We start from the raw sequence: 24,284 nt of genomic DNA, 5'->3' as shown, positions 1-24,284 counted from the left end.
TTATAATGAACACATATGTACTGCATGTTTTCATGTTAACTGTCATTATGTCTAATCTGCCAATAAAGCTGTGCTTTTCTTAGACCATGGTGGCATGTATTTTTGAACTGTCTCATTCATAAGATGGAACGAGACTAAGGGGTCTCAAGAAGATTGCTGGGTTACCAACTAAAACACCTTGACAACCCTAATCTACCTCTATATCCTTTGACCAACTATTTGACCAATTTGGAAATTCAACATTCGTGTGCTGGTCATGCACTTAGTTTTTTTCCGAGCTTGGGAAGTTTAGACACAGGAAGTGATGGGGGTCTGGTGCCAGACTGGCCTGGTGACAGACAGGATAAACCTGGTTTACAAGGTGATATCTTTTATGACTTCCCTCTTCTCACCAGACCAGGCTATTCTATACTGAACAAAAATATAAACATGTGAAGTCTTGGTCCCATGTTTTATGAGCTGAAATGAAAGATCCCTGAATTGTACCATACACACAAAAAGCTCATCTCATATTTGTGCACAAATTTGTTTACAACCCTTTTAGTGAACATTTCTCCTTTGCCAAGAAAATCCATCCACCTGACAGGTATGGCATATCAAGAAGCTGATTAAACTGCATGATCATTACACAGGTGCACCTTGTGCTGGGGACAATAAAAGGCGACTAAAATGTGCTGTTTTGTGTCACAACACAATGTCACAGATGTCTCAAGTTTTGAGGGAGCGTGCAATTGGCATGCTGACTGCAGGAATGTCGACCAGAGCTGTTGCCAGAGAATGTCATCTTTATTTCTCTACCATAAGCTGCCTCTGTCGTCATCTTAGAGAATTTGGCAGTATGTTCAACCGGCCTCACAACCGCAGACCACGTGTAACCACGCCAACCCAGGACCCTCCACACCCGGCTTCTCCTGCGGGATCGTCTGAGACCAGCCACCCAGACAGCTGATGAAACTGTGTTTGCACAAACAAAGAATTTCTGCACAAACTGGCCTAATTCATTTATTTCAATTGACTGATTTCCTTATCAGGGTGATTTGTGGGGCAACCAGACTATTCTAGATGTCTCTCCTCTCACCAGACCAGACTAGTGATAGATGTCTCTCCTCTCACCAGACCAGACTATCTAGATGTTCCTCTCCTCTCACCAGACCAGACTATAATAGATGTCCTCTCCTCTCCCCAGACCCTAAGACTATTATAGATGTCTCTCTCACCAGACCAGACTATTATAGATGTCTCTCCTCTCACCAGACCAGACTATTCTAGATGTCTCTCCTCTCACCAGACCAGACTATTATAGATGTCTCTCCTCTCACCAGACCAGACTATTCTAGATGTCACTTCCTCTCACCAGACCAGACTATTATAGATGTCTCTCTTCTCACAGACCAGACTAGGACCATAGATCCTCCTCTCACCAGACCAGACTATTCTAGATGTCTCTCCTCTCCCAAGCCATACTATTATAGATGTCTCTCCTCTCACCAGACAGACTATTCTAGATTGTCTCTCCTCTCACCAGACCAGACTATTATAGATGTCTCTCTCTCACCAGACCCAGACTATCTCCCTCCCAGACAGCTATTCGTGTCTCTCCTCTCACCAGACCAGACTATTATAGATGTCTCTCCTCTCACCATACCAACTATTATAGATTGTCTCTCCTCTCTCACTCAGACCAGACTATTTAATGTCTCTCACCACCAGACTATTCTAGATGTCTCTCCTCTCACCACACCAGACTATTATAGATGTCTCTCCTCTCACCAGACCACTATTCTAGATGCTTCCTCTCACCGACCAGACTATTATAGATGTCTCTCCTCTCACCAGACGACCTATTCTAGATGTCTCTCCCTCTCACCAGACCAGACTATTATAGATGTCTCTCCTCTCACTAGACCAGACTATTATAATGTCTCTCCCTCACAGACAGACTATTCTAGATGTCTCTCCTCTCACCAGACCAGACTATTATAGATGTCTCCTCCTCTCCCTAGACCAGACTATTATAGATGTCTCTCCTCTCACCAGACCAGACTATTAGATGTCTCTCCTCTCACCAGACAGACTATTTAGATGTCTCTCCTCTCACCAGACCAGACTATTCTAGATGTCTCTCTTCTCACCAGACCAGACTATTCTTAGATGTCTCTCCTCTCATCATCGCAGACTATTCTAGATGTCTCTCCTCTCACCAGACCAGACTATAAAGATGTCTCTCTTCACCAGACCAGACTATATAGATGTCTCTCCTATCACCAGACCAGACTATATAGATGTCTCTCTCTCTCACCAGACAAGACTATTCTAGATGTCTCTCCTCTCACAGACCAGACTATTATAAGATGTCTCCTCTCATCCTCTCTCACCAGACCAGACTATTATAGATGACTCTCTCTCACCAGAGCCAGACTATTATAGATTGTCTCTCCTCTCACCAGACCAGACTATTATAGATTCTCTCCTCTCACCATACCAGACTATTATAGATGTCTCTCCTCTCACCGACAGACTATTTAGATTTCTCTCCCACCAGACCAGACTATTATAGATGTCTTTCCTCTCACCAGACCAGACTATTCTAGATGTCTCTCCTCTCACCAGACCAGACTATTATAGATGTCTCTCTTCTCACCAGACCAGACTATTATAGATGTCTCTCCTCTCATCAGACCAGACTATTCTAGATGTCTCTCCTCTCACCAGACCAGACTATAATAGATGTCTCTCCTCTCACCATACCAGACTATTATAGATGTCTCTCCTCTCACCAGACCAGACTATTATAGATGTCCTCTTCTCACCAGACCAGACTATTCATAGATGTCTCTCCCTCTCACCAGACCAGACTATTATAGATGTCTTTTCCTCTCACCAGACCAGACTATTATAAATGTCTCTCTTCTCACCATACCAGACTATTATAGATGTCTCTCCTCTCACCAGACCAGACTATTATAGATGTCTCTCCTCTCACCAGACCAGACTATTATATGATGTCTCTCCTCTCACCAGACCAGACTATTTTAGATGTCTCTCCTCTCACCAGACCAGACTATTAGATGTCTCTCCTCTCACCAGACCAGACTATTCTAGATGTCTCTCCTCTCACCAGACCAGACTATACTAGATGTCTCTCCTCTCACAGACCAGACTATTATAGATTCTCTCATTCTCTCACCAGACCAGACTATTATAGGATGTCTCTCCTCTCACCAGACCAGACTATTCTAGATTCTCTCTACTCACCAGACCAGACTATTATAGATGTCTCTCCTCTCACCAACAACATTATAGATGCCTCTTCCTCTCACCAGACAGACTATTATAGATGTCTCTCTCTCTCACCAGACCCGACTATTATAGATGTCTCTCCTCTCACCAGAACGACTATTGATGTCTCTCCTCTCCCAGACCAGACTATTATAGATGTCTCTCCTCTCACCAACCATACTATTCTAGTGTCTCTCCTCTCACCAGACCAGACTATTATAGATGTCTCTCTCCTCCCAGACCAGACTATTCTAGATGTTCTCTCCTCTCACCAGACCAGACCTATTATAGATGTCCTCTCTCTCATCCCACAGACCTATTTAGATGTCTCCTCTCACCAGACCACTATTATAGATGTCTCTCCTCTCACTCAGACACACTATTCTAGATGTCTCTCTCTCACCAGACCCAGACTATATAATTCTTCTCTCCACCAGACCCTCAGATGCCTCCTCTCACCGACCAGACTATTATAGATGTCTCTCCTCTCACCAGACCGATTCTAGATGTCCTCCTCTCACCAGACAGACTATTATAATTTCTCCTCTCCCAGACAACTATTATAGATGTCTCTCCTCTCACCAGACCAACTATTTAGATGTCTCTCCTCTCACCAACAGACTATTTATAATGTCTTCTCCTCTCACCAGACCAGACTATTATAGATTGTCTCTCCCCCTCACCAGACCAACTATTATAGATGTCTCTCCTCTCACCAGACCAGACTATTCTAGATGTTCTCTCCTCTCACAAGACCAGACATTAGATTGTCCTCTCTTCTCACTAGACCAGACTATTATAGATGTCTCTCTCACTCTCAAGACCAGACTATTCAGATGTCTCTCCTCTCACCAGACCAGACTATTATATGATGTCTCTCCTCTCACCAGACCAACTATATAGATTTCTCCCTATCACATACCGCTATATAGATGTCTCTCTCCTCACCAGACCAGACTATTCTAGATGTCTCTCCTCTCACCAGAACCAGACTATATAGATGTCTTTCTCTCACCAGACCAGACTATTATAGATGTCTCTCTTCTCACCAGACAGACTATTATAGATGTCTCTCCTCTCACCAACCAGACTATTATAGATGTCTCTCCTCTCACCAGACCAGACTATTATGATGTCTCTCCTCTCACCAACCAGGACTATTATAGATGTCCTCTCCTCTCACCAAGCCCAGACTATTATAGATCTTTCCTCTCACCAGACCAGACTATTCTAGATGTCTCTCCTCTCACCAGACCAGACTAGTATAGATGTCTCTCTTCTCACCAGACAGACTATTTAGATGTCTCTCCTCTCATCAGACCAGACTATTAGATGTTCTCTCCTCTCACCAGACCAGGACTTTATTATAGATGTCTCTCCTCTCACCAACCAGACTATTATAGATGTCTCTCCTCTCACCAGACCAGACTATTTAGATGTCCTCTCTTCTCACCAGACCAGCTATTCTAGATGTCTCCTCTCACAGACCAGACTATTATAGATGTCTTCCTCTCACCAGGCCAGACTATTCTAGATGTCTCTCTTCTCACCAGACCAGACTATTATAGATTTCTCTCCTCTTCACCAGACCAGATTATTATAGATGTCCTCTCCTCTCACCAGACCAGACTATTATAGATGTCTCTCCTCTCACCAGACCAGACTATTATAGATGTCTCTCCTCTCACCAGACCAGACTATTATAATGTCTCTCCTCTCACTAGACCAGACTATTCTAGATGTCTCTCCTCTCACCAGACCAGACTATTATAGATGTCTCCTCTCTCACCAACCAGACTATTATAGATGTCCTCTCTCTCACCAGACCAGACTATTATAGATGTCTCTCCTCTCAGACCAGACTATTAAGATCTCTCTCACCAGACCAGACTTTATAGATGTGCTCTCCTCTCACCAGACCAGACTATTATAGATGTCTCTCCTCTCACCAACCAGACTATTATAGATGTCTCTCCTCTCACCCGACCAGACTATTCTAGATGTCCTCTCCTCCTCACCAGACAAGACTATTATAGATGTCTCTCCTTCCACCAGACCAGACTATTCTAGATGTCTCTCCTCTCACAACCAGACTATATAGATGTCTCTCCTCTCACCAGACCAGACTATTTAGATTCTCCTCCTCTCACCGACCAGACTATTAAGATGTCCTCCTCTCACCAGACCAGAATATTCTAGATGTCCGATCTCCTCTCACCAGACCAGACTATTATAGATGTCTCTCCCTCTCACCAGACCAGACTATTTAGGTCTCTCCTCTCACCAGACCAGACTAATTATAGATGTCTCTCCTCTCACCAGACCAAACTGATTAGATGTCTCTCCTCTCCCAGACCAGACTATTATAGATGTCTCTCTTCTCACCAGACCACTTTAGATGTCCTCCTCTCACAGACCAGACTATTTAGATTCTCTCCTCTCACCAGACCAGACTATATAGATGTCTCTCCTCTCACCAACCAGACTATTATAGATGTCTCTCCTCTCACCAGACCATGACTATTCTAGATGTCTCTCTTCTCACCAGACCTACTATTCTAGATGTTCTCTTCCTCTCACAGACCAGACTATTATAGATGTCTCTTCCTCTCACCAGACCGACTATTATAGATGCCTCCTCTTCTCACCTAGACCAGACTATTATAGATGTCTCTCCTCTCACCAGACAGACTATTATAGATGTCTCTCCTCTCACCAGAACATACTATGTTAGATGTCTCTCTTCTCACCAGACCAGACTATTTAGATGTCTCTCCCTCTCACCAGACCAGACTATTATAGATGTCTCCCTCCTCACCAGACACTATTATAGATGTCCTCTCTTCTCACCAGACCAGACTTATATATGTCTCTCCTCTCACCAGACCAAACTATTATAGATGTCTCTCCTCTCACCGACCAGACTTATAGATGTCTCTCCTCTCCACCAGACCAGACTAATTATAGATGTCTCTCCTCTCACCAGACCAGACTATATAGAGTCTCCCTCTCACCAGACAACTATTCTAGATGTCCCTCCTCTCACCAGACCAGACTATTCTAGATGTCCTCTCCTCTCACGAGACCAAACTATTATAGATGTCTCTCTTCTCACCAGACCAGACTATTATAGATGTCTCTCCTCTCATCAGACCAGACTATTCTAGATTTCTCTCCCTCACCACCCAGACTATTATTAGATGGTCTCTCTTCTCATCACCAGACCAGAACTATTATAGATGTCTCTCCTTCTCACCAGACCAGACTATTATAGATGTCTCTCCTCCTCACCAGTACCAGACTATTCTAGATGTCCTCTCCTCTCCCACCAGACCAGACTATTTAGATGTCTCTCCTTCACCGACCAGACTAATTTAGATGTCCTCTCCTCTCACAGACCAGACTATTACGATGTCCTCCTCTCACCAGACCAGACTATTTAGATGTCTCTCCTCTCACCAGACCAGACTATTATAGATGTCTCTCCTCTCACCAGGCCAGACTATTTGAGATGTCTCTCCACCCCCCAAAAACCCTCTCACCACACCGACTATTATAGATGTCTCTCCTCTCACCAGACCAGACTATTATGATCCTCTCCTCTCACCAGACCATGACTATTATTGATGTCTCTCCTCCTCACCAGACCAGACTATTTAGTGTCTCTCCTCTCACCAGACCAGACTATTATAGATGTCTCTCTCCTCACCAGACAACTATTATAGATGTCTCTCCTCTCACAGACCAGACTATTCTAGATTTCTCTCTCTCACAGACCAACTATAGAGATGTCTCTCCTCTCACCAGACCAACTATTTAGATGTCTCTCCTCTCACCAGAACCATACTATTATAGATGTCTCTCCTTCCACCAGACCAGGACTATTCTAGATGTCTCTCCTCTCACCAGACCAGACTATTATAGATGTCTTTCCTCTCACCAGACCATACTATTATAGATTCTCTCTCTTCTCACCCTGACCAGACTATATGATGTCTCCTCCTCTCACCAGACCAGACTATTATAGATGTCTCTCCTCTCACCAGACCAGACTATTTAGATGTCTCTCCTCTCACCAGACCAGACTATTTAGATGTCTCTCTCTCACCAGACAGACTATTATAATCTCTCCTCTCACCGACCAACTTTTGATGTCTCTCCACCAGACCAGACTATTTAAGATGTCTCTCCTCTCACCAGACCAGACTATTCTAGATGTTCTCCTCTCACCAGACCAGACTATTATAGATGTCTCTCCTCTCACCAGACCAGACTATTCATAGATGTCCTCTCCTCTCACAGACCAGACTATATAGATGATCTCTCCTCTCACAAGACCAGACTATTATAGATGTCTCTCCTTCACAGCCAGACTATTACTAGATGTCTCTCCTCTCACCAGACCCAGATATTATAGATGTCTCTCCTCTCACAGACAAGACTATTATAGATTCTCTCCTCTCTCCCAGCCAGACTATTATAGATGTCTCTCCTCTCACCCAGACCAGAACTATTCTAGATGTCTCTCTCTCACCAGACCAACTATTCTAGATGTCTCTCTCTCTCACCAGACCAGACTATTATGATGTTCTCCCTCTCACAGACCAGACTATTTAGATGTCTCTCTCCTCTCACCAGACCAGACTATTAGATGTCTCTCCTCTCACCAGACCAGACTATTATAGATGTCTCTCCTTCACCAGACCAGACTATATAGATGTCTCTCTTCTCACCAGAACCAGACTATTCTAAGATGTCCTCTCCTCTTCACCAACCAGACTATGTATAGATGTCTCTTCCTCTCACCAGACCAGACTATTATAGATGTCTCTCTTCTCACCAGACAGACTATTATAGATGTCCTCTCTCTCACCAGACCAGACTATTATAGATGTCTCTCCTCTCACCAGACCAGACTATTATAGATGTCTCTCCTCTCACCAGACCAGACTATTTAGAGTCTCCTCCTCTCACCGACCAGACTATTAGTAGATGTCTCTCCTCTCACCAGACCAGACTATTCTAGATGTCTCTCCTCTCACCAGACCAGACTATTATAGATGTCTCTCCTCTCACCAGACCAGACTATTATAGATGTCTCTCCTCTCACCGACCAGACTTTTAGATGTCTCTCCTCTCACCATGACCAGACTATTAGTATGGTCTCTCCTCTCACCAACCAGACTATTATAGATGTCTCTCCTCTCACCAGACCAGACTATTATAGATGTCTCTCTTCTCATCCAACCAGACTATTCTAGATGTCTCTCCTCTCCCCAGGATCACAGACTATTATAGATGTTCTTCCTCTCACCAGACCAGACTATTATAGATGTCTCTCTTCTCACCAGACCAGACTATTATAGATGTCTCTCCTCTCCCAGACCAGACTATTATAGATGTCCATCTGTCCTCTCACCAGACCAGACTATTATAGATGTCTCTCCTCTCACCAGACAGACTATTATAGATGTCTCTCCTCTCACCAGTATCCAGACTTTAAGATTGTCTCTCCTTCACCAACCAGACTATTTCTAGATGTCTCTCCTCTCACAGACCAGACTATTCATAGATGTCTCCCTCTCACCAGACCAGACTATTATAGATGTCTCTCTCTCAACCAGACCAGACTATTATAGATGTCCTCTCCTCTCATCAGAACCAGACTATTATAGATTCTCTCCTCTCACCAGACCAACTTTTATGATGTCTCTCCTCTCACCAGACCAAACTATTATAGATGTCTCTCCTCTCACCAGACCAGGACTATCATAGATGTCTCTCCTCTCACCAGACCAGACTATACCTGATGTCTCTCCTCTCATTTATAGATGTCTCTCCTCTCACCAGACCAGACTATTCTAGTGCTCCCTCTCACAACACTAATAGTGTCTCTCTCTCACCAGACCAGCTATTCTAGATGTCTCTCCTCTCACCAGACAACTATTATAGATGTCTCTCCTCTCACCAGACCAGAACTATTCTAGATTTCTCTCCTCTCACAGACCAGCTATATAGATGTCTCTCCTCTCACCAGACCAGACTAATTATAGAGGTCTCTCCCTCACCAGACCAGACTATTATGATGTCTCTCCTCTCACCAGACCAGACTATTCTAGATGTCTCTCCTCTCACCAGACCAGACTATTATAATGTCTCTCCTTCCCCAGACCAGACTATTATAGATGTCTCATCCTCTCACCAGACCAACTATTAGATGTCTCTCTCTCACCAACCAGACTATTATAGATGTCTCTCCTCTCACAGACCAGACTTTATAGATGTCATCTCTCTCTCACCAGACACGATTATAGATTGTCTCTCCTCTCACCAGACCAGACCTATTTATAGATGTCTCTCCTCTCACCAGACCAGACTATTATAGGATGTCTCTCCTCTCACCAGACCAACTATTATAGATGTCTCTCCTCTCCCAGACCGACCTATATATAGATGTCTCTCCTCTCACCAGACCAGACTATTTAGTTGTCTCTCCTCTCACCAGACCAACTATTATAGATTCTCTCCTCTCACCAGACCAGACTATTCTAGATGTCTCTCCTCTCACAGACCAGACTATTTAGAGTCTCTCCTCTCACCAGACCAGACTATTATAGATGTCTCTCCTCTACACCAGACAGAACTATTATAGATGTCTCTCCTCTCACAGACCAGACTATTATAGATGTCCTCTCTCTCACCAGACCAGACCTATTATTGTCTCTCTCTCACAGACGACTATTTAGATGTCTCTCCTCTCACAGACCAACTATTTAGATGTCTCTCCTCTCACCAGACCAGGACTATATAGATGTCCTCTCCTCTCACCAGACAGACTATTATAGATGTTCTCTCTCTCACAGACCAACTATTATAGATGTCTCTCTTCTCACCAGACCAGCTATTCTAGATGTCCTCTCCTCTCACCAGACAGACTATTCTAGATGTCTCTCCTCTCACCAGACCAGACTTATTACTAGATGTCTCTCTCTCACCAGACCAGACTATTATAGATGTCTCTCTCTCACCAGACAGACGACTTAGATGTCTCTCCCTCTCACCAGACCAGACTATTATAGATTCTCTCCTCTCACCAGACCAGACTATTTAGATTTCTCCCTCTCACCAGACCAGACTATTATAGATGTCTCTCCTCTCACCAGACCAGACTATTATAGATGTCTCTCCTCTCACCAGACCAGACTATTATAGATGTCTCTCCTCTCACCAGACCATATTATAGATGTCTCTCGCTCTCACCAGACCAGACTATTATATGATGTCTCTCCTCTCACCAGAAGCACACTATGATAGATGTCTCTCCTCTCACCATACAGACTATATTATGATGTCTCTTCCTTCTCACCAGACCAGACTATTATAATATGTCTCTCCTCTCACCAGACCAGGACTATTAGAGTCTCTCCTCTCACCAGACCAGACTATTATAGTGTGAGATCTCCTCTCAACCACCCAGACTATTATATATAGTGTCCTCTCTCTCCCAGACCAGACTATTGGCGAACACAGGTTCATTTCTATGGGGCTCTGAACAGACATGGTGTCCCCGTTGGTGTGGTGGAACCAGAAGTATCTACTGTCTGCAACGTGCAGGCTGGCTCCTGGAGGACAGACAGAACAAAACCGGTAAGGAGTCACTTACATCAATGTATTAACTATGGTTGGTTGGTTTGTGTGTGTCTCAGTCCTTGAACGTACCATTATGACTGATTAAATGTGCAGTGCATACTGTATTCTCACCATGATCACTGTTGACAGAGCTAAACCCAGAGTTCATTACAAACCCATTATGTTATGCTTTCCCATTTCTTTTGCAAGTGAATGCAAGTAGGAGTAGGGGAACCAGAGCAGTAGAAGTGCATCTGGTAGCAGTTAGCGTTTAGCTTGGCAATCAGGTCCCTGTACAGTTTCCATTTGGAAACAGCACGATGCAGCAGCCCTTCCTGACACTAACATTCCCAAGGTACTGCTAGGAAGAAATCTAATGTTCTGTTAAACATCTAGCTTTCGGTCTTGTATTCTTCCTGACAGAGAGACTGTTAAACATCTAGCTTTCTGTCTTGTATTCTACCTGATAGAGAGACTGTTAAACATCTAGCTTTCTGTCTTGTATTCTACCTGATAGAGAGACTGTTAAACATCTAGCTTTCTGTCTTGTATTCTACCTGATAGAGAGACTGTTAAACATCTAGCTTTCTGTCTTGTATTTTACCTGACAGAGAGAGACTTATGTCCTGTTAAACATCTAGCTTTCTGTCTTGTATTCTACCTGACAGAGAGACTGTTAAACATCTAGCTTTCTGTCTTGTATTCTACCTGACAGAGAGACTGTTAAACATCTAGCTTTCTGTCTTGTATTCTACCTGACAGAGAGACTGTTAAACATCTAGCTTTCTGTCTTGTATTCTACCAGACAGAGAGACTGTTAAACATCTAGCTTTCTGTCTTGTATTCTACCAGACAGCGAGACTGTTAAACATCTAGCTTTGTGTCTTGTATTCTACCTGACAGAGAGACTGTTAAACATCTAGCTTTCTGTCTTGTATTCTTCCTGACAGAGAGACTGTTAAACATCTAGCTTTCTGTCTTGTATTCTACCTGACAGAGAGACTGTTAAACATCTAGCTTTCTGTCTTGTATTCTACCTGACAGAGAGACTGTTAAACATCTAGCTTTCTGTCTTGTATTCTTCCTGACAGAGAGACTGTTAAACATCTAGCTTTCTGTCTTGTATTCTACCTGACAGAGAGACTGTTAAACATCTAGCTTTCTGTCTTGTATTCTACCTGACAGAGAGACTGTTAAACATCTAGCTTTCTGTCTTGTATTCTTCCTGACAGAGAGACTGTTAAACATCTAGCTTTCTGTCTTGTATTCTACCTGACAGAGAGACTGTTAAACATCTAGCTTTCTGTCTTGTATTCTTCCTGACAGAGAGACTGTTAAACATCTAGCTTTCTGTCTTGTATTCTTCCTGATAGAGAGACTGTTAAACATCTAGCTTTCTGTCTTGTATTCTACCTGACAGAGAGACTGTTAAACATCTAGCTTTCTGTCTTGTATTCTTCCTGACAGAGAGACTGTTAAACATCTAGCTTTCTGTCTTGTATTCTACCTGACAGAGAGACTGTTAAACATCTAGCTTTCTGTCTTGTATTCTTCCTGATTGAGAGACTGTTAAACATCTAGCTTTCTGTCTTGTATTCTACCTGACAGAGAGACTGTTAAACATCTAGCTTTCTGTCTTGTATTCTACCAGACAGAGAGACTGTTAAACATCTAGCTTTCTGTCTTGTATTCTACCAGACAGCGAGACTGTTAAACATCTAGCTTTGTGTCTTGTATTCTACCTGACAGAGAGACTGTTAAACATCTAGCTTTCTGTCTTGTATTCTACCTGACAGAGAGACTGTTAAACATCTAGCTTTCTGTCTTGTATTCTTCCTGACAGCGAGACTGTTAAACATCTAGCTTTCTGTCTTGTATTCTACCTGACAGAGACTGTTAAACATCTAGCTTTCTGTCTTGTATTCTTCCTGACAGAGAGACTGTTAAACATCTAGCTTTCTGTCTTGTATTCTACCTGACAGAGAGACTGTTAAACATCTAGCTTTCTGTCTTGTATTCTACCTGACAGAGAGACTGTTAAACATCTAGCTTTCTGTCTTGTATTCTACCAGACAGAGAGACTGTTAAACATCTAGCTTTCTGTCTTGTATTCTACCTGACAGAGAGACTGTTAAACATCTAGCTTTCTGTCTTGTATTCTACCAGACAGAGAGACTGTTAAACATCTAGCTTTCTGTCTTGTATTCTTCCTGACAGAGAGACTGTTAAACATCTAGCTTTCTGTCTTGTATTCTACCTGACAGAGAGACTGTTAAACATCTAGCTTTCTGTCTTGTATTCTTCCTGATAGAGAGAGACTTATGCCCTGTTAAACATCTAGCTTTCTGTCTTGTATTCTACCAGACAGAGAGACTGTTAAACATCTAGCTTTCTGTCTTGTATTCTACCAGACAGAGAGACTGTTAAACATCTAGCTTTCTGTCTTGTATTCTACCTGACAGAGAGACTGTTAAACATCTAGCTTTCTGTCTTGTATTCTTCCTGATAGAGAGAGACTTATGCCCTGTTAAACATCTAGCTTTCTGTCTTGTATTCTTCCTGATAGAGAGACTGTTAAACATCTAGCTTTCTGTCTTGTATTCTTCCTGACAGAGAGACTGTTAAACATCTATCTTTCTGTCTTGTATTCTTCCTGATAGAGAGACTGTTAAACATCTAGCTTTCTGTCTTGTATTCTTCCTGATAGAGAGACTGTTAAACATCTAGCTTTCTGTCTTGTATTCTATCAGACAGAGAGACTGTTAAACATCTACCTTTCTGTCTTGTATTCTACCTGACAGAGAGACTGTTAAACATCTAGCTTTCTGTCTTGTATTCTACCTGACAGAGAGACTGTTAAACATCTAGCTTTCTGTCTTGTATTCTTCCTGACAGAGAGACTGTTAAACATCTAGCTTTCTGTCTTGTATTCTACCTGACAGAGAGACTGTTAAACATCTAGCTTTCTGTCTTGTATTCTACCAGACAGAGAGACTGTTAAACATCTAGCTTTCTGTCTTGTATTCTACCTGACAGAGAGACTGTTAAACATCTAGCTTTCTGTCTTGTATTCTACCTGACAGAGAGACTGTTAAACATCTAGCTTTCTGTCTTGTATTCTACCTGACAGAGACTAATGTCCTGTTAAACATCTAGCTTTCTGTCTTGTATTCTACCTGACAGAGAGACTGTTAAACATCTAGCTTTCTGTCTTGTATTCTACCTGACAGAGAGACTGTTAAACATCTAGCTTTCTGTCTTGTATTCTTCCTGACAGAGACTTATGTCCTGTTAAACATCTAGCTTTCTGTCTTGTATTCTACCTGACAGAGAGACTGTTAAACATCTAGCTTTCTGTCTTGTATTCTACCTGACAGAGAGACTGTTAAACATCTAGCTTTCTGTCTTGTATTCTACCTGACAGAGAGACTGTTAAACATCTAGCTTTCTGTCTTGTATTCTACCTGACAGAGAGACTGTTAAACATCTAGCTTTCTGTCTTGTATTCTACCAGACAGAGAGACTGTTAAACATCTAGCTTTCTGTCTTGTATTCTACCTGACAGAGAGACTGTTAAACATCTAGCTTTCTGTCTTGTATTCTACCTGACAGAGAGACTGTTAAACATCTAGCTTTCTGTCTTGTATTCTACCAGACAGAGAGACTGTTAAACATCTAGCTTTCTGTCTTGTATTCTTCCTGACAGAGAGACTGTTAAACATCTAGCTTTCTGTCTTGTATTCTACCTGACAGAGAGACTGTTAAACATCTAGCTTTCTGTCTTGTATTCTTCCTGACAGAGAGACTGTTAAACATCTAGCTTTCTGTCTTGTATTCTACCTGACAGAGAGACTGTTAAACATCTAGCTTTCTGTCTTGTATTCTTCCTGATAGAGAGACTGTTAAACATCTAGCTTTCTGTCTTGTATTCTTCCTGATAGAGAGACTGTTAAACATCTAGCTTTCTGTCTTGTATTCTACCTGACAGAGAGACTGTTAAACATCTAGCTTTCTGTCTTGTATTCTACCTGACAGAGAGACTGTTAAACATCTAGCTTTCTGTCTTGTATTCTACCTGACAGAGAGACTGTCTAACATCTAGCTTTCTGTCTTGTATTCTACCTGACAGAGACTAATGTCCTGTTAAACATCTAGCTTTCTGTCTTGTATTCTACCTAATAGAGAGAGACTGTTAAACATCTAGCTTTCTGTCTTGTATTCTACCAGACAGAGAGACTGTTAAACATCTAGCTTTCTGTCTTGTATTCTACCTGACAGAGAGACTGTTAAACATCTAGCTTTCTGTCTTGTATTCTACCTGACAGAGACTAATGTCCTGTTAAACATCTAGCTTTCTGTCTTGTATTCTACCTGACAGAGAGACTGTTAAACATCTAGCTTTCTGTCTTGTATTCTACCTGACAGAGAGACTGTTAAACATCTAGCTTTCTGTCTTGTATTCTACCTGACAGAGAGACTGTTAAACATCTAGCTTTCTGTCTTGTATTCTACCTGACAGAGAGACTGTTAAACATCTAGCTTTCTGTCTTGTATTCTACCTGACAGAGAGACTGTTAAACATCTAGCTTTCTGTCTTGTATTCTACCTGACAGAGAGACTGTTAAACATCTAGCTTTCTGTCTTGTATTCTTCCTGACAGAGAGACTGTTAAACATCTAGCTTTCTGTCTTGTATTCTACCTGACAGAGAGACTGTCTAACATCTAGCTTTCTGTCTTGTATTCTACCTGACAGAGACTAATGTCCTGTTAAACATCTAGCTTTCTGTCTTGTATTCTACCTAATAGAGAGAGACTGTTAAACATCTAGCTTTCTGTCTTGTATTCTACCAGACAGAGAGACTGTTAAACATCTAGCTTTCTGTCTTGTATTCTACCTGACAGAGAGACTGTTAAACATCTAGCTTTCTGTCTTGTATTCTACCTGACAGAGAGACTGTTAAACATCTAGCTTTCTGTCTTGTATTCTACCTGACAGAGACTAATGTCCTGTTAAACATCTAGCTTTCTGTCTTGTATTCTACCTGACAGAGAGACTGTTAAACATCTAGCTTTCTGTCTTGTATTCTACCTGACAGAGAGACTGTTAAACATCTAGCTTTCTGTCTTGTATTCTACCTGACAGAGAGACTGTTAAACATCTAGCTTTCTGTCTTGTATTCTTCCTGACAGAGAGAGACTGTTAAACATCTAGCTTTCTGTCTTGTATTCTACCTGACAGAGAGACTGTTAAACATCTAGCTTTCTGTCTTGTATTCTACCTGACAGAGAGACTGTTAAACATCTAGCTTTCTGTCTTGTATTCTTCCTGACAGAGAGACTGTTAAACATCTAGCTTTCTGTCTTGTATTCTTCCTGACAGAGACTGTTATGTCCTTTCCCCTTTATGTTGATTTGTAAGGACAATCCAGAAGTGAAATAGGGAGACAATGCTAGGAGAGAGACTGGCTCTGGTGGTACTGATGTGGGAAGCAACTGTAGTCTCAACCATGTTCCCAAATCCACTGTAACAGAGAGAAAAAGTAACAACATTTTCACTCTGGAAAAATGAAGGAATGTGTGTAGTGAAAGGTCATTGGATGGAGCTGCATTACATTTAATGTGAATCCCAAATGGCACCATATTCCCTACATAGTGTACTACTTTTGACCAGATACATATGGGTCCTGTTCAAAAGTAGTGCACTATATGGGGAATAGGGTGCCATTTGGGACAAACACATAGACTTTTTGCCATTATGTGAAATGAGAGTGAGGTGTTTGGACAGCTGGTTCGGTGATTCATTTGTTTAACATTGTGGCTTTTTGAACCCTCACAGTGAACAGCCCCTCTCTTGGTTACACCATTCATCCACCCAGAATAGTTACTTTTCCACTGAGATAAGGTGATGTCATTCCTGAAACATTTCCTTTACAGTAGAAGGCTGACCTGTTATAACAAGTCCTTATACAGGTGTGGTTACACTGTGTCTGGGTAAGGCTGAGGACAGTCAAAGACTCGTCTATTAGCTGGACTGATGGAGGGAGAAGTGGGCTCATCAGATTACTGTAGAGGTCTGGGCCTGTGGTCATAAAGCGTCTCAGCGTACGGTATGAGTGCTGATCTAGAATCAGTTTTGTCTTTTCGATCATAATGAATAGGATTATATGGATGGGACGGGGAGGGACCTGATCCTAGATCAGCACATCTAGCCTACTCTGAGACACTTTATGAATTCTAAAACATCCTCTCCCTTTACTGGTTCCAAATGAGCTTCATTGTTTATCTCCACCTCAGCTTGAAGGGATCCAAAACAACTGTGTTGGATGAAACCCATGTTAATGAAGTAGGTTAGAGTTAACACATGCTGGTAGGCTGAGGCCATCTCTCTCTCTCTCACACCCTTTATTTAGTCTACAGACAAGTTTCTGCTGTCATAGCAAATATCAGCACAACAAATACGTTACTGGGGATGTGTTTCATAGTACACTTTCTCTTCCCTGTCATACCAAATGATTTGGTTGCCTACATACTGTAGCAACGCTAGTTCTTTTTAAAATCGGAGTACATAGCATATTTCACTTCCATATAAATGTTATTTGAGAAACTGATCAATTCCACAAAAATGACCACAGAGACAATGTGGAACTGAATGTTCAATTGGTCTAGAAATAATGTGCTACTTCCTCTTTAAAAAGGTCAAAAGCACTTCTGCAGAAGGGGAACATGGCTTGTTAATTTGACAAAGGTCACAGAGACACAGGTGGAACAAGAGTCAAATAGACTACGAGGAAGTCTCCTCAGCTTATCTCCCTGACAGACAACAGAAGAGAGTCTACACACCTGGCTCCTACTGAATCAGACAGACAGACAGACAGACAGACAACAGAAGAGAGTCTACACACCTGGCTCCTACTGAATCAGACAGACAGAGAATAGAAGGTAGTCTACACACCTGGCTCCTACTGACTCAGACAGACAGACAATAGAAGGTAGTCTACACACCTGGCTCCTACTGACTCAGACAGACAGACAACAGAAGGTAGTCTACACACCTGGCTCCTACTGACTCAGACAGACAACAGAAGAGAGTCTACACACCTGGCTCCTACTGACTCAGACAGACAGACAACAGAAGAGTCTACACACCTGGCACGCCGGCATCCATCCACATCTCTAAATCAATTCCCTCTCCGTGTTCCTCCAGGGTGGTGGTGTTGATGGGCTTCAGTAGCTTCATCACCTCAGCCATGACAGCCCGGGCCTGGGCTGAGCCTGTGAACTGCAGCCCCAGGGGGGTGAAGGTACCCATGTCAGACTCCATCACTAGGTTAAAGTTAGAGATGTTCACCTGGGGGACAGCAGAATAGGTATACAATCGTAAATAATCATTGATTGGATTTATATTGTGCTTTTCCAGTGCTGAAAGTGCTTTATATTGTATAACTTTTATAATTTTGCTGGACCCCAGGAAGAATAGCTGCTGCCTTGGTAGAAACTAATGGGGATCCATAATAAATACAAATATATAGTAAGGTGGGAAACTCCCCTCTTCAACCACAAACGTGTAGCACTCTTGGGTGATGCACGACAACCATTTTGTACCAGAACCACACCACACGCCCAACACACAGAGAAATACATCTGTACATTCATCTCTCCTGGCTGTTGATTTATTTGGCCAGCGTTCGAGCTAAAAAGCTTTACCAGGATGTGAGAGAAGTAGGGTGAAAAGACTGGACCATCACCCCCCATTCAGACACTGGAGGACAAATACGCTTCTGCAAGGGAGAGCGCATAGAATGTCCCACAAAGTGGAATAGAAACACCAACTCCATGATAGTCAATGCAGATTCCTCTTTGATAAACACCACGGGAACGTTTGCTGCAAACGTCTGAATGCAGGGCCAGCTGGACGGGATCTAAGACAGTGCTATTCAAAGTCGGGGGCACGGAAACAAAAATGTAAAGAACAGATTATTGTAGGGGACAACATGCAAACATTTTTGAGAAAGATAAATTAGATCAATAAAATGTTAGAGTAAATGTATTTATTGGTTTCTTTTAATTTTGATAAGAGATGAAAGTGTAATGAATTGAAGGTCTTTGTTTATGTAAGAATTGAAATGTACCAATTTTTTAAGTTTTGTCATAATTTTTGGGGTGGGTTCACGAGAAATTAGAGCGAAAAAAAAGGGGTCCCCAGAAATTCTGGTGGAAAAAAATGGGGTCCCTGCTGAAAAAGATTGAATACCACTGATGTAGTGTAGTGGACATTTAGTGTTGTATACTGAAGCTTTTGGAGAAATCTGAGGAAATAGTATGTAGTTGGATCCAGTGCAGGCCAGGGAGAAGGTGGGTCTCTGGTCAGAGTCAGGATGTAAACCCTCTGTTCCCCTCTAACCTCTGGCCATTCTGATTCCGTTCACATTAGAAGGCACAGAAACCACCACGCTCCCAGAATGCTGGTATTCAGTGTGGTCTCGGCTCCATTCTGACTTAAACAATCTGTGCAGTGGCTCTCCTACAGTAGATCTGACACCAGTTTACATTTCTGTGTACCGCTCCGAATGAAGCCAGTTCCTACCACATGTTGACTGGCAAAGAACAAGCTGATGTAGATGAAAAGCCATCAGCTATTGATAATAAAATGCTATTACTGGTACACACACAATCTGAAGGAGACTGGGGTCAACGATTCAAAATGTAAGAACGACCACATAATAGCTGTGCTGTTTCATCCTCTACGCAGTGGACCCCTGTGTGTGTGTAAGAATCTAAAGTGGAGAGAACAGAAGTCTTAAATCTAGCCAAAAAAGGATCTTATAGGACATTGCTAGTCAACTCTGACCCTACGAGGTCCGCAGCCTGCTCATTTGCAGGTCTAAAATCAGTCCCTGATTAAAGGGGAACAATGAAACAAAGCAGTGGAACTGACTTCCAGGTCCAGAGTTGAGTTTGAGGGCTAGAGGATGTACTGTATGATAGGAGGATACTGGTTAGAGTGTACAAGTTAAATCGACAGTAAAAAGCCAACAAGATGCACCATGGTAGAAAGGTACCTTGTGAAGCTGGAAGTACTGTTGCGCTCCAACCCCTCCCTGCTCCTCTGCAGACCACAGCACTGTCCGGAGGGTTCTTCTGGGACGCAGACCTGGACACGCAATCACAATTCATACATGGGCCACAACCATTTCAACAAAGCAGCAATACAGAAAGAGCTTTACAACAAATGGATTCCCTTTTCCTCACCAACCCTTGGGCTGTTTAATATTCCATATATTCAGCAGAACATTCCTATTCACCAGACCCTAGTCAATATTCACTGCAATGATGAGCCCCATTCATAGATAAGACTTCCAGAGACAACTTATCTGATTTGGGTTTCAGCCTGTGTGTTATTCTAGAAGTGACCCCCCCCGAGGCTACTACTTTATGTGGGCTACAAAGGACAGCAGGCCACTCCCTTCCTATAGAGGTCCTCTAATATAACGCTGTAGCCTACACCCTCATCTGACATCAGTGCCATGTCTAGGGTTGAGTCCCAAATGGCAACCTATTCTCTATGTAGTGCACTACTGTTAAGCCCTGGTGAACAGTACTGGACTATATAGGGAATAGGGTGCCATTTGGGACGTAGCTGAACAAAGCCCAAGGGACCAATTATTGCTCCGTGGCTTCATCTTGACTAAAAGTTTCATTGATGATAGGTCCTCTTCTTTAATAGCGGGCAAAGCTGAGCATATTCCAGCCAAGTACTTTACTATGCATCCATCCATCCGCAAGAATGAACAATAAAGCAGCGACTGGTTATTATTGTCCAGACATTAAAATGTCTTCACATATTCAATGGGAATGACATAGTTTCCATTGCAACATTAGTGGAAAAAGGAAAGTTTCTCTCAAGTCAACGTTAAGGCTTTCAGTCAGAGAGCACAAACAGCTTGGTGGTCTACTTTACGTGTCTAATTACACTTCATGTGGAAAAAAGTCATACTTCATTAAGTGAACAATGACCAGAAAAAAAATGAAGTAAACCATGCTAATTGCTATATTTTATGAGTCAGCAGACCGCAGTTTAAATGCATTTTCAAGTGTACGTCACCAAGAGTGCTGATCTAGGATCAGGTCTCTCCTGTCCATGTTATCTTACTCATAGTGATGTAAAAGACTAAACTGATTGATCGTAAATCAGCACTCCTACTCTGAGACGCGTGATGCATAAGGCCCCTGATCACAAAACAGCTTCAAAAGATGCCAATAGACTCGATACAAAACACTCATCTTTTTTTGAGGCTCATGTCAATAAGAGCTTCAGAGATCGTGGATTATGTTCCAGATACATAGTCTAGATCCTAAATGGCACCCTCTTTCCTATATAGTGGACTGCTTTTGACTAGGGGCCCAGGTCAAACGTAGTTCAGTATAAGTAGGGAACAGTAGGACCTCCCAGGTTCTGGTTCTTAACCAGGTCTTTAAGCAGAGACTCCCAGGTTCTGACCCAGATCTTTAGACAGAGACTCCCAGGTTCTGGTTCTGACCTAGGTCTTTAAGCAGAGACAGGGTCTCCCAGGTTCTGGTTCTGACCCAGGTCTTTAAGCAGAGACAGGGTCTCCCAGGTTCTGGTTCTGACCCAGGTCTTTAAGCAGAGACAGGGTCTCCCAGGTTCTGGTTCTTAACCAGGTCTTTAAGCAGAGACTCCCAGGTTCTGACCCAGATCTTTAGACAGAGACTCCCAGGTTCTGGTTCTGACCTAGGTCTTTAAGCAGAGACAGGGTCTCCCAGGTTCTGGTTCTGACCCAGGTCTTTAAGCAGAGACAGGGTCTCCCAGGTTCTGGTTCTGACGCAGGTCTTTAAGCAGAGACAGGGTCTCCCAGGTTCTGGTTCTGACGCAGGTCTTTAAGCAGAGACAGGGTCACCCAGGCTCTGGTGCTGACCCAGGTCTTTAAGCAGAGACAGGGTCTCCCAGGTTCTTACCCAGGTCTTTAAGCAGAGACAAGGCCTCCCAGGAGATGAGTGCTCCACCACCATCATCCATGGCCCCCTGGCCCACATCCCAGCTGTCCAGATGACCACTGAGCAGCACCACCTGAAGGGGGGGACAGACAGCATACCTAGGATTAGTGATGGGGGGGGGGATTACAAAATCGATAGTTACATATCGGCATATTATTTTTTATGCTATATTGTATCGACAATATTATTTTTGCTGGCGGTACCTGCACCAAAAGCTCATTTTTCCTTCATAGCTTGTTCTCCATCTTCTTTTTAAACTAGGGAGCCAATTTGTTTTCAGATATTGTATTTTCATGACTGATCAAAACGTGTTTTCTCATGGCTCTCTTGTCTCTCTGCAGCAGACATACAGTATGGTGAGCAATATGTCTGGAACATCGAATCACAATAAAATCACAGTATCGAATCGCAATACATATAGAACCGCAACATATATCGTATTGGCACCTAAGCATGTCGATAATATCGTATCGTGAGGTCCATGGCAATTCCCAGCCCTACCTGAGATCACTAAGTTACATGGATGATCAATACAATCATTCATTATAGTGTAGGTCAGACAGAGGTTTGGTTTCAAAGCAAGAATGGTGAACCGGAAAGTCCAGGTTTCCCCCTTGGTTCTCTTGGACAACAATGTACTGTATCCAATAGCTACGGAGGCGTCAACAACCAGCAGGATCCTAATAATGATAAAATGTCAAAGGAGGATGCCAAAGGTGTTGAAACAAAAAACACCACGTGAATGAGGGCTAGCAGACCTGGGCTCTGTAATACGTTACATACTGGAGATCAGTACAGTCATTATAGGCCACAGGTTTGGTTTCAAAGGAAGAATGGTGAACCGGACATTCCAAGCTAAAGAATGCAATATTTCACCTGTGGCTGTCTGGGACTACAATGAAGTGTAGCTGCATAGGGGTCAACAGTCAGCATCCTACTCAGTGTGCATCCCAAATGATACCCTATTCCCTACAGTATCTAGTGAACTCCTTTTCCCCAGAGCTTTATGGGATATCAAATGTTATTGGTCACATACACATGTTTAGCAGATGTTATTGCGGGTGTAGTGAAATGTGTAGCGAAATATAGTCAAATGTCTAAGGAGAACGTCAAAGGTGTTCACAACATAAATAGAAAGAAACACAAAAAAGTCTGATGAAAAAAATGTATTCACTTCACAATGGTCAGAAGGAAAAATAAGTTTGAGAACAAACTTTTCCAGATGTTGGCTGTCGTCGGTAGACATGGGAGTGTGCCATACAGAGAGGGAGGAGGGGGGCCGAGGAGCCTTTGTGTAGACGCTGAAAATAAACCAAACTACCCCCCATCACTCAGTGTGTGCCATGTGTTAAAAGTATCTCCTTCTTCCATGAAGAGGACTTCAAGTCTTCAACCCGTCTCTTGTCCAAGAGACAACACAGGAGTATGCAGAGTTATTGGTATGGATTTTGGTGGGACTATACTGTAGACTCACCGATCGTGGCTAATAATAACCAGACTGACCTCCAATAGGACATGATTCAACAGCTCCCATCGTTACGCCACTAAATAGTTGAACGAGTTAAATACCAATCAAAAGAAACTAGGACTGGCAGAGTGAGTCCCAAACCCCTCGATGATGTTGAGTAAACTAGGCCTGGCAGAGTGAGTCCCAAACCCCTCGATGATGATGAGTAAACTAGGCCTGGCAGAGTGAGTCCCAAACCCCTCGATGATGATGAGTAAACTAGGCCTGGCAGAGTGAGTCCCAAACCCCTCGATGATGATGAGTAAACTAGGCCTGGCAGAGTGAGTCCCAAACCCCTCGATGATGATGAGTAAACTAGGACTGGCAGAGTGAGTCCCAAACCCCTCGATGATGATGAGTAAACTAGGACTGGCAGAGTGAGTCCCAAACCCCTCGATGATGATGAGTAAACTAGGACTGGCAGAGTGAGTCCCAAGCCCCTCGATGATGATGAGTAAACTAGGACTGGCAGAGTGAGTCCCAAACCCCTCGATGATGATGAGTAAACTAGGACTGGCAGAGTGAGTCCCAAACCCCTCGATGATGATGAGTAAACTAGGACTGGCAGAGTGAGTCCCAAACCCCTCGATGATGATGAGTAAACTAGGACTGGCAGAGTGAGTCCCAAACCCCTCGATGATGATGAGTAAACTAGGACTGGCAGAGTGAGTCCCAAACCCCTCGATGATGATGAGTAAACTAGGACTGGCAGAGTGAGTCCCAAACCCCTCGATGATGATGAGTAAACTAGGACTGGCAGAGTGAGTCCCAAACCCCTCGATGATGATGAGTAAACTAGGACTGGCAGAGTGAGTCCCAAACCCCTCGATGATGATGAGTAAACTAGGACTGGCA

The 24,284-nt window shown here is 43.0% G+C and overlaps 1 protein-coding gene across 1 annotated transcript in view; it reads right to left on the bottom strand.

The window, feature by feature from the left end:
• Positions 1-288: 288 nt before the first annotated feature.
• Positions 289-24,284, bottom strand: part of LOC120047313 (carboxypeptidase Q-like) — a 49,601-nt gene continuing 25,605 nt past the window's right edge. Inside the window, 5 exon segments of the mRNA XM_038992836.1 lie at positions 289-328; positions 10,790-10,901; positions 18,056-18,257; positions 19,969-20,060; positions 21,884-21,995. Coding sequence (XP_038848764.1) covers positions 289-328; positions 10,790-10,901; positions 18,056-18,257; positions 19,969-20,060; positions 21,884-21,995 — 558 coding nt within the window.

This window comes from Salvelinus namaycush, chromosome 5 (genome assembly GCF_016432855.1).
Source record: "Salvelinus namaycush isolate Seneca chromosome 5, SaNama_1.0, whole genome shotgun sequence".
NCBI classification, from domain to species: domain Eukaryota; kingdom Metazoa; phylum Chordata; class Actinopteri; order Salmoniformes; family Salmonidae; genus Salvelinus; species Salvelinus namaycush.
The sequence above is the reverse complement of the archived record's forward strand: the minus strand, read 5'-3'. Positions and strand labels throughout refer to the sequence as shown.